Source organism: Cibotium barometz, chromosome 42, assembly GCF_041138505.1.
Source record: "Cibotium barometz isolate CiBa-2024 chromosome 42, ASM4113850v1, whole genome shotgun sequence".
NCBI classification, from domain to species: domain Eukaryota; kingdom Viridiplantae; phylum Streptophyta; class Polypodiopsida; order Cyatheales; family Cibotiaceae; genus Cibotium; species Cibotium barometz.
The window spans coordinates 31,209,529-31,220,234 of NC_141087.1; the positions used below are offsets into that span (position 1 = coordinate 31,209,529).

General features: G+C 37.8%; 1 protein-coding gene across 1 annotated transcript; it reads right to left on the reverse strand.

Annotated features, from left to right (window-relative positions):
• Window positions 1-1,419: 1,419 nt before the first annotated feature.
• Window positions 1,420-3,355, reverse strand: LOC147614364 (mitogen-activated protein kinase kinase kinase 20-like). The gene has a single exon (XM_086780447.1). It carries the CDS (start codon window positions 3,316-3,318, stop codon window positions 2,104-2,106), a length of 1,215 nt encoding a protein of 404 aa, XP_086636573.1. The 5' UTR covers window positions 3,319-3,355; the 3' UTR covers window positions 1,420-2,103.
• Between the last annotated feature and the right edge of the window lie 7,351 nt (window positions 3,356-10,706).

Sequence of the window (10,706 nt, forward strand, 5' to 3'; positions counted from 1 at the left end):
TAGTTTTCACACTAGGTTGGCCAAACTTAACAATGGTCTGAGTCTTTTTTTACAACTATGTACACTAAGTCCATAGACTTTTCCTATTTGACATAAAGCACATGATAAGTCTATTTTATATGTTTTAATGTTATTTTATAAAAGTTAGGTGCACATTCGTGTGGGTAAGATAGCAAAGTACCTTACGATAGGTCGGGTGTGCGAAATCATGTTAACCAACAAAGTGGTTAACAAGAGGAGATGATTGAAGCTTCGTACGCATGTACCTATTTATGCTTTGTGTGAGAGAGTGAGAGAGGTGAGTCTTTATAGGGAGGTGCAACAAACTTCTTGGTGATAACAAGAGGGAGACTCGGAGATTAGAGCTAGCAATTATTGGTGGAGCTTGGAGGTCAAAGAGATCCTTGGCCAGAAGCAAGGTAAGAATCCCATGATGGTTGTTGCTTGTTTTGCTACTTGCTTGAATGGTTGAGTTCTTAGAAGAGTAGAAATAGACCATAACGTTGTAAATATTATGAGAAAAGCTGGCAAATAACCAAGCCTAGTAGTTTAGGGTTTAAGTTTGGGCGCCCAATTGTGAGTAAGGGTCAGTTATATATAAGTCAATTTCTCATAATACAATGATACAATCCCCCTTTGTGCGAAGTGGGCTCTAGTTATCTTCTTGCTCTTTGCTCTTATATGTGGATGAGAGAGAGAGGAGATGATTGTTGCTTATTACACATGTGCCTCTTTATGCTTTGTGTGAGAGAGTGTAGAGAGTGAGAGAGGCAAGTCCTTGCAGGGAGGTGCAACAAACTTCCTAGAGACAAAAAGAGGGAGACTTGAGATATTAGAGCTAGCAACCAATGGTGGAGCTTGGAGGTCAAATAGATCTTGGACTAGAAGCAAGGTAAGAATCCCACATGATAGTTGTTGCTTATTTCACTGCTTGCTTGAATGGTTGAGTTCTTGGAAGCATAGAAATAGGCTATAACAAAGGTTAAGATGACCTAAAAAAACGTGCTTCTGTGAGTAGAGAATACTTTGGTAGATCAAATAGACCTAAGATAAATTTGAGGTCGTCTTTAATGCTGGAGACACACATGAAATTGAGATATCTAATGCACACATTGTGAATAATTATAGTTTCAAACCGTATAATTATAAATTGAGTAAATGATCGATTATTTGATTATGTTACATTATAATTTGTATTTTTTGAAACTTTTCAAATTTCCTAACCATTAACAATATTGCCATATTCTTTTACATAGAGAGAGAGAGAGAGAGAGAGAGAGAGAGAGAGAGAGAGAGAGTACACTTTTGGTTGTTTAGAGGCTTACTTTCCTTCTTATTATCCATATCATCATCATGCCATACTCATTTCTTATATTGGAGTAAGAAAAAGAGAACTCCTTTACGTAACAAAAAAGGATAGTTTGATATGTGAGGTGTACAAAAAACATGGGTAAACAAGACACTAACCAAACCCATATGCCTTTGCAATGTTTCTTAATGAGCAATTTGTAATTTGTGAGCTAGCATTCTATGAGTTGATCAATGATGCAATGTTACCACTAATCAAAAGGCTAAGTGTGAAGCTAATGCTTACGTCATATTTGACCTTCAACTCCTTGAGCTTGGCGTTGATCATTGTGACTTGATTGTTGAGTAGTGACGAGTCTTGATCTAAGTGGACTATATATGAAAATTTTGAATGTAATGGGCTACTTGTACAAGGCATAGTGATATTTATGATTTAAGGATCTCGCATGTGGATCAACATAACACTTGGGCACTTGGCCTTTAATGAGAACCCTGTTGGAACCAGACCAGTAGTGAATATTTTGACCAAGAAAAGAGAAGTTTTGGAGAAGCAGTCTCCTGAAGGTTGCACAACTGAAGATATGATTGAGGCATGTATTCAGTTAGGGTGTTAGACCTCTTGGGGGATGACATATGGTCTTTAATTAATGGCATGGAGATGTAGCTGGGTCCGAATGTAAAGATGTAAAGCTGTTTTTTGTTTGGAAATATATATATTGGAATTTGGTCCCCAAAAAAAAAACACTTGGGCACGTCAGATCCTTAGGTCCCGCTTGATGAGAGTAGCATGCTTTTTCACCCCACGGGCGTCCTGCCTTGGAGCAGGAACGCCAGAGAGTCGAGGTTCACATCGCACCCTTTCTTCACCGTTGGATGCTCCAAAGACAATCTCATGAAGGGCTTTTGCCGGTCTTCCAACCATCCACTTGCACACCTCACCGTGACCCAATCGCAAGCCTCCGGGATGGTTACATCACATGCAGAGGAAACGGCTCTTGCAGTAGCCGCCGTTTGCCCACCGATACCCCAGCTTGGCTCCCTCGACTCTGTGCCCTCTAGCAAAGAGGCCCTTGGAATTGGCCTTCGCGAGCAGATGGACAAAGAGTCTGTGGTGTCGTCGCCCTCTCTCAGAAAATCGAGAATGCTTCTCGGGGACGGCTGCTCGGAGTCGCTTATAACGGCTTCTGGTGCAGCAGCTTGGATAAAAGGGTGCTCCAGAAGCTGGGCCGCTGTCCATCTGACTTTGGGATCTCTTTGCAGGCACTTGCTCAAGAAGTCCCTGCCCTCCTCAGACACACTCTCTGGCAAAGGCGGGTCTTCTTGCGTGCACCCAACCTTGAAAAGCATAGAGGCGACGTTTTTGCCTCTCCTCCACCCCCATGGAGGCCTTCCCTGCAGCATCTCCACCACTGTGCACCCCAGGGACCAAATGTCAGATGGGCACCCTTGCTCCACACCTTGCACCACCTCCGGAGCCATCCAGAGAGGGGTACCCTTGAGATTAGACCCTTCTGTTTCTGGTAATCCGAGCCTTTTGGCCGCCCCAAAGTCCGCAATCTTCACTCCACACGATCCCACCAGAACATTCTGCCCCTTGATGTCGCAATGAACAATTCCCTGCTGGTGGAGGTAAGCCAAGCCTTCCACAATCCCGCGGGTATAGCATCTGACCCGACCTTCATCCAATCGCCCACCACCCGATTTTCTCACCATCTCAGCGATGCTACCTCCATCCATGTACTCCAGGAAGAGATTGCGAGATGGCAAGCCATTCTCGGAGGAGTAATCTCCGCCCAAGCAGCTGAGAATTCTGGGGGAGTGGAGGCTCTGAAGGATGCAGAGCTCGCTCTCGATGGCCTGGAGTTGAGCGGAGGGGGATGAGCAAGGGGCGGACTTGACTGCAAAGACTTGACCGTCCTCAAGGTTGATGGCGAGGGAGACATTGCCAAAAGAGCCAGAACCAAGGGGGGAGCTACGGAGCCACAGCCGAATGGGAGGAGCGGGAGCCATGGTGGGAGGAGCTTATGAGAGAGCAACGTGTATCAGGTTGGCGTGCGGCCCTTATAAATGTGTTGATACAGGCGATTATATATTTATATATAATAGATAAATTGTGTCAAGAATATATATTTATAATAGATAAATTGTGTCAAGAATATTTATATATTAGGATTACGAGAAAGCAAAATCCAACCTCAGAATCTCAAGCCGAGAATCCGGACGGCTTTATTTAAAATCACCACCGCCAACCCATATATATATATATGTGTGTGTGTGTGTGTGGTAGTATATACACACAAAAAAATATACACAAAATACTGTGTGATCCATATTTTTTTAAAATCCACATAAAACCCTTCTTATTAGTGAAAGTGTGTAGGATACGCAGATGGAGATGGAGTCCCGTGCTGCAGGACACATGTCACAAGCTTACTCGAATTGAGATACGAAGTACTCGATTGTGCAAGCTGATGAAAAAGTGATCTGCGCGCCAGGTGTACACGCGGGAGTCGCTATCACCCAAACACGTTCCCAATGAAAAGGCCCCTAGTCTTTGAAGATGCACATGGCCGGTGTGTTCGTTGGGCTGGTTTTCTCTTTTGCTTTTTTATATTAGGTACAGCGTTTGTTGGGCTGAATTTTGAAAGATCTCATACAGTTGACCTACTTGTCAATCTCCCATTAGCCCACTTGTAAGCAAGGAGTTTGAGGATCTCTAAGGAAGGAGTTTGAGAGTCCCTAAGGAAGGAGTTTGAGAGTCCGCAGTCCGTAATGCACCGGTAAAGGAAGGAATTTGAGAGTCCATAGGTCATAGGTTCAAATCCCTGCAAGCATTTAGCATCTAGTGTGCGTGAGTAGTGTACTTTCAAAATTTACAGCCAAGCTCAAAAATAAAGTTGACTACTTTAAGAGCTTGAGACAAAAAAGCAAGTTGTAAATACCCCTTTAAAGTTTAAGCGCTTCAAACAAAAAAGCAAGTTGTAAATACCCCTTTAAGAGCTTGAGACAAAAAAGGAAGTTGTAAATACCCCTTTGCAAGAGGGGTATTTATAACTTAGCACTTTGTAAATACCCCTTTGCAAAAGGATATCTTGGCACTTCTAGTGTTTCTATTATAAACAATAAATTAGCACCTTGCACAAACAATAAATGCTAATCAAAACATATCACCAAATCCGAAAATTGCAAAAACAATCCTCCACCTTTGGATTGCTTGATATTGACTTTTTATCTAAAATAATAACTATACATATAAGTTAGATAAATTTTCAAGTTAGGCAAAGAGTGTGTGTTTTGGTAAGCTATAGAAGAGCGTCAATTTTTTGATTTTCGCCAAGATTAAAGAGAAACCTGTAAAAGGTTTCCTAATTTGGGAAGCTCAAGTTCATGAAAATCATAAAATTGCAGTTAGACAAGAGAAGAGGGACAACGAAGAGGTGAGAATCTTTACACATAACCCCTGCTCTTATGAGATGAGCAAGGCTCGGATTCTCATTGGGATGAATATCTCCACCATTGAGCCCCTCCCAAGTTAGGAAGTTTCCTAACTTGGGAAGTTCAAGTTCATGAAAACCATGAAATGGCACTTAGACAAAGAAGAGGTGAGAATCTTTACACATAACCCCTGCTCTTATGAGATGGGCAAGGCTTGGATTCTTATTGGGATGAATATCTCCACCATTGAGCCCCTCCCAAGTTAGGAATTCCACCTATAAAAGGTTTCCTAACTTGGGAAGTTCAAGTTCATGAAAACCATGAAATTGCACTTAAACAAAGAAGAGGTGAGAATCTTATAGCTCTTATGAGATGGGCAAGGCTAGGATTCTCATTGGGATGAATATCTCCACCATTGGACCCCTCCCATCAATTCTCCTTTCTCAATCACCTAGAGTCTTATCCATCTCATTCAGCCTCCCCATTCATATAAGATATAAGTTATCTACCTCTATTGGCGAGATGCCTTGCCCATGGAACATTGACTACACTCTTAAATTTAGAAGGAAAAAATATTGCTAGGATAGTATCAACCATACAAATGATAAAATTCATAAACAATAATTTAAATTGATGAGGAGTTATGGTAAATATATGTTGTATTAAGTTGGATATGTTACTACTAACATTGAAAATTTAGATTTAAGGTTTAATTAGAAATAATATCTTTAAATTTTAAATCTTTATAACATGGATCCTTTTGAATCTCCTACTACTAAATCTTGTAAGATCAAGCTAGTGTAATATAATATTAAGTTGGATATGTTACTAACATTCAAAATTTAGATTTAAGGTTTAATTAGAAATAATATCTTCAAATTTTAAATCTATATAACATGGATCCTTTTGAATCTCCTACTACTCAATCTTGTAAAGATCAAGCTAGTGTAATATAATATTAGGGCTGCTATCTTTAAAAACTTGAGAAATCTCACATATACCTTGTGGTCCTCACAATAAAATATTATCATGTTAGAAAAGTGAATCTTCATTTTGAATTACAAATTATTTCCCTCTTTCAATTTTCATGCTTTGATTTTTCTCCCTTTTTCACTTTCGCTCCATTTTCCTTGTGTGAAATTTGATTTTGCCATTTCTCTTTCTTCCTTGTTTCTTTTTGTATAAAATTTTATAGTTAGCTTCCTCTCTAGTATTTTTTTCCATTTGTAAAAAAGCTCATTCTAATAAAACCAATTTTTCATGTTGCCTTATAGTTACCCTTTCTCATGCTTCCTTGCTTCTTTTTCGACGAACAATGCACAATCAGCTTCCTCTCTTGTGCATGCATCTTCTGATAAAATTTAATTTCATTTGGGTAGAATCTCATGTCAATTTCATTTAGAAGTTCAAATAGAGTACTATAGCTCTCTCTTACATTATTTGAGGAAAGGTAATAATATTTTGTTAATTACATTATGAAGTCATTTAGTTGCCACTGTTTATTTATAATTAAGTCTTATTTTGCACTAATATGCAAGTTATAACAAGAAGTTGGTTTTGAAGGTCTAAGGACTTTCACTTCGCAGTTTATTAAATAAGTAAGAAGCATTTTCCTTTATGATGTTCTTTTAAAGTTTATCAAAGTTTAAGTTGTTATTTGTATAATATTTTCTTATATATTTCTAAGTTTTGATGTTACTCTATTGTAGGTTTTAAAACTCTATATTGTAGGTTTTAAAACTCTATATTTTATTGGTATTAAGGCCAATTTAGAAAAAGGTAATAAGAAATTCTTATTGTGCCTATTGTGTTGTTACTCACATTTTTCTCATCTTTAATTATTAATGTTGGCTTGTCTATTCTGTGATTTAGGTTTGTTTATTTGCTCTCTACATGTTTTGAATCTTTGGGTTTTATTGGTAATGTGACTACTTGTGATCTTGAGAAGAAAAAATGTAATAAGTTCATTAGGCTCTTTGTCATTTGGTTTATGCTTACAAAATTGTTAACCTTGAGTTTTTCATTATAATCTTTTAATGTTGATTAATCTAGTAAATTATGTTGAGGTCATTTGGTAAATATTTATTTGCTTTGCATATTTGTTTCACTATAGATATCCTAAAGAAGGAAGACCAAAATTAGTACACACACTATGGAGGTTTTCAATAGGAAAGATGAAATGGAAAATGGATCCCTGAAAAATACATGAAATTCTCATGGTGGGTGTTGATACAACCAAGCACTCAAGGATCTTTTAGAGTAAAGTAAAAAACACAGATGATTTGTGCAAACATTTGAAGGGAAATACATTAGAGTTTAGACAACATACCACTAGCGCAACTATGACAATAGATCTATTAAACATGTGTATTTGTGTAAAGAAATCCAATTGCATCCTGACAACCGAATTCTAAGGCATAAACCAAATATTGAGTATATAATATTCATTATAAAGATACTAATGTTTTAAAAGAGATTAGTGTTTTTAAATTTTAATTTTGTAGCATGTTATATGTACCCCTCTACCTTTGGAAGAGTGAAAGTCTATGGAGTGTTTAAGTGGAAAGATCATTGTATTGGTGCATTGTTGTATGGTAGCAAGAATGCAAGTTATTTGGTTGCCCATCTATTTCTATGATTTGCTATATGTTGTTCCTATGGGAGGAGATAATTCAAGTTTGCAAGCTAAAGCTTGCAAATGATGTTCAAGTTACAATTAAACCAGCCATAGTCATCTCATGATACAATTGAGTGCTGAGTTACAAAGTCAGATATTACCTTTAGGTGAGAACTTATATCCTTGGAATGGATGTGACCGTAAAACACATAGTTGTCCTAATATTGTTTTCATTGATTGTTATGTACTTCATTGCTTTGCTATGTATGCAATTCTAGGTACGGAAGAAGATGGAGGTTCTTAAGAGGTGATTGGTTGATCTTGGATCAAGATATGTGGGATCCCACACATTCTACTATGGTGGATGTGGTTGTTCTTTGGGAAGGTCATGATGTGGTTACAACCAACATACATAGTGATGTGGCCTCTTGCAGTTTGTAGTTCTTAGGCAAGAGGACTTTGCATTACAAGCATTATTTTGACATATACATGTACATGTACTAACATATTAATTTTCATATGCTTTGTAGAATGTCATGCATTTCAAGATTCAATTGTGAAGGAGTACATCGTTCGGATGATTAACAATGTCATCATATTCCACAAGACATGTTCTTGGATTAGCTCCAACATTTTTTTGACATTGGAGCACTGATAAAGGTTGCTACTTTCAAGACCATCCCCATAGTGTCTAGCTTGTTCTGATAGCAATAGGGGGGTTCACTACATGCACTTGTGGCAGTTTACCACATCAGTAAGATACATGATCCACATATCATCATCCAAAGGGAGATTTAGGGCGAGGCAATTCCAATACAAGCTATCAAAGCCCCTATGCCATCTTCTAGAGCCAAGTAGCAAGAGACTAGGGCATAGCCTCTCCTCTTGGTTGTATTATGTAATATTTTTCATGTAAATATCATGTAATGACAATCTTATTTTGTAGTTCTCTTTGCATCATGTGCTTAGATGTTTGGGTTTAATAATATTTTTATATTTGATACTAGTTTCTATTTGTTCAAAAATTTAACATGCATACCCAATGCATTAGACATTTTGTGTTTTTAACAAACTAAAATTTAATTCAATACAATTTCAAAAACTAATTAAACAATCTTAACCCGCAAGATTCAAAATGAACATAAGCACAAAAGGAGCAGATAAGAGGTCTTTATATTAATTATAATCATGAAACTACATATCATTGTTCCATTAGTTATAAAATTACATATATCTAATGAGTCTACGAGCATAGGTCATCTCCTAGAGTTCCCTTTATTTTCATAGATGGTGAACCACATACATATCCTTGTTTGTGATGGTCACCCTACTCGCATGGATAGCAGTATGTTATGTAAGCATGGTAGTAGTATGTTATGTGTTGCTAAGCATGTCGACTAGGTACCCCTCTACAACCACTTGTAGTGCCTCCAATGCCACCGCTTAGGCAAGAGGCAAGAGGCAATCGGCTTGGTGAACCCAAACTCTTCTTGAGTTCCTTAACCTCAGATCATCCATGATCTCTCGTACTAGCTAGATGAATGGGGCTATAGAAATAAGGTTGTGCATGGTTTTATCGTAGAACCTGAATTTCCAAACAAGGCTAAAGTGCCTACTCTTCATGTATGCTTGTGGTGTTGCAGTGGACCACTAGGATTTTGGTCTTGGGCTAGGGTTGGGTTTAGGCCTCAGCTTGGGCCCCCTAGATGAGGTGCAGGTAATTGGTGGGACTTGGGCAAGCACTGAGGCTAGGCCTCATGCTTGGATTCATCATCCGCTGGCAACATACACCTTCTTTTCTTTTGATACACTCTCCTTGTAGTTTACTTCGTGGGGCCATTGATCTTGAAGATGAAAAATAAGAAATGAAGTGAAATAAGGCCGCATTGGAAGTATTATTATTGTTGCAAATCCTCTAAAAGGAGACATAAATCCTTGTCCTTGATGGTGGTACGATTGGCATGAATGATTGCCAATTGGTCAATCATGCAAATCCAATAGATAATATTTTAGTCGCTCTACTAAGATCGATAGAGTTGGTGTGATAACGTGTGAAGAAGCTGCTCACGGATGAACTTTGTAGATCTTGCATTACTTCCCTAATAAGCGGATGGCACCTTTGGTATAACCAACTCTTAAGACTTTTGGTACTTTTTGCTGGTAGACTTTTGGTACTTCTGTATCTCTCAAAGAGCGACAGTGGTGCCCAATCTCCATCCTTCTAATCTTTGATAAAACTTGTTCCACTTCTAAGAAAGTGGAACAAGTTTTATTAAAGATTAGACTACATTGAGGCTAAGTGGAAATCAAGAAAGGATAAGAAAAAGTCACGTGTGCAAGTGTGAATTTACCATGCAAACCATGTTTTGAAGGGGTAAAGGCAAGAACATTTCTTTTTGCACACCCAGGTAAGTTAGTGGTCAATTTTGTTAGTGCAACAACCATAGAAGTATGATGTATAAAAGAAATTGAATATGGTTGTTTCTAATCAAAGTAATGGAGGAAGGATGTTGATAACAAAGGCAATGTGTGGATTGCATTCAATAAATTAGCCCCACTTCTACAAAATATGGCATTTACAATGGATGATGTAAGAGAATTTAACTTGGAAGTTTACTGTATTTTACAATTCAGAATCGCAAAAGCCTAGAGTTCAACTAGCATCACACATTACTTTCATTCTCATTTTACTAGTGTAAACATGCTCATGTTATTTAGTGTTTTAATTGTGAACATGTTAATATAACACATCTTATAGGCCCATGGTTCTTACTTCACAAACAAGGAAAGTTTTGCAATATGGTCTACAAGGCATGGAGTGATCTCATTAGCAATCTTAATGTGGCTTTCAAAAGACAATGGCTCACAGAGGTGGAATACATGATATTAATCCCATGAGGCAATTGGTTGCGTGGTGGTATAGAGGATAGCAATAAGATATGAGGAGAAGATATTGAAGTCCATTCCCAACAATGAGTTAGAAGCGGTCTACAGAGCAAGATGCTTGTCAAAAAAACATGCTATGAGAACTCAATAGCGAGTGGACACTATGCCAATTTGTTGAGAACTCAAGAAAGATTTGGATGGAAATATAAAGAATGGTCTGATGATGTTAATGTGCTAATGTTTAATTATTTTAATGATGTTAATGTAGAGAACGGTTTGATAATGATGTTAATGTAGAGAACGGTTTGATAATGCTAATGCACATAGCAATCCAACGATGCTAAAGTTATTGTTCTTATAAGTATGAGTATGTTACTCTAATTTTTGTTGAATACTTTTTGTACTTTATTGTTCATACATATATAAGTATGAGTATAAAGTGTGAGGGATAAAGTCATCT

Coding starts and splice junctions, on each gene's coding strand:
- LOC147614364 (XM_086780447.1), bottom strand. CDS start 3,318: ATGGCTCCCGCTCCTCCCATTCGGCTGTGGCTCCGTAGCTCCCCCCTT.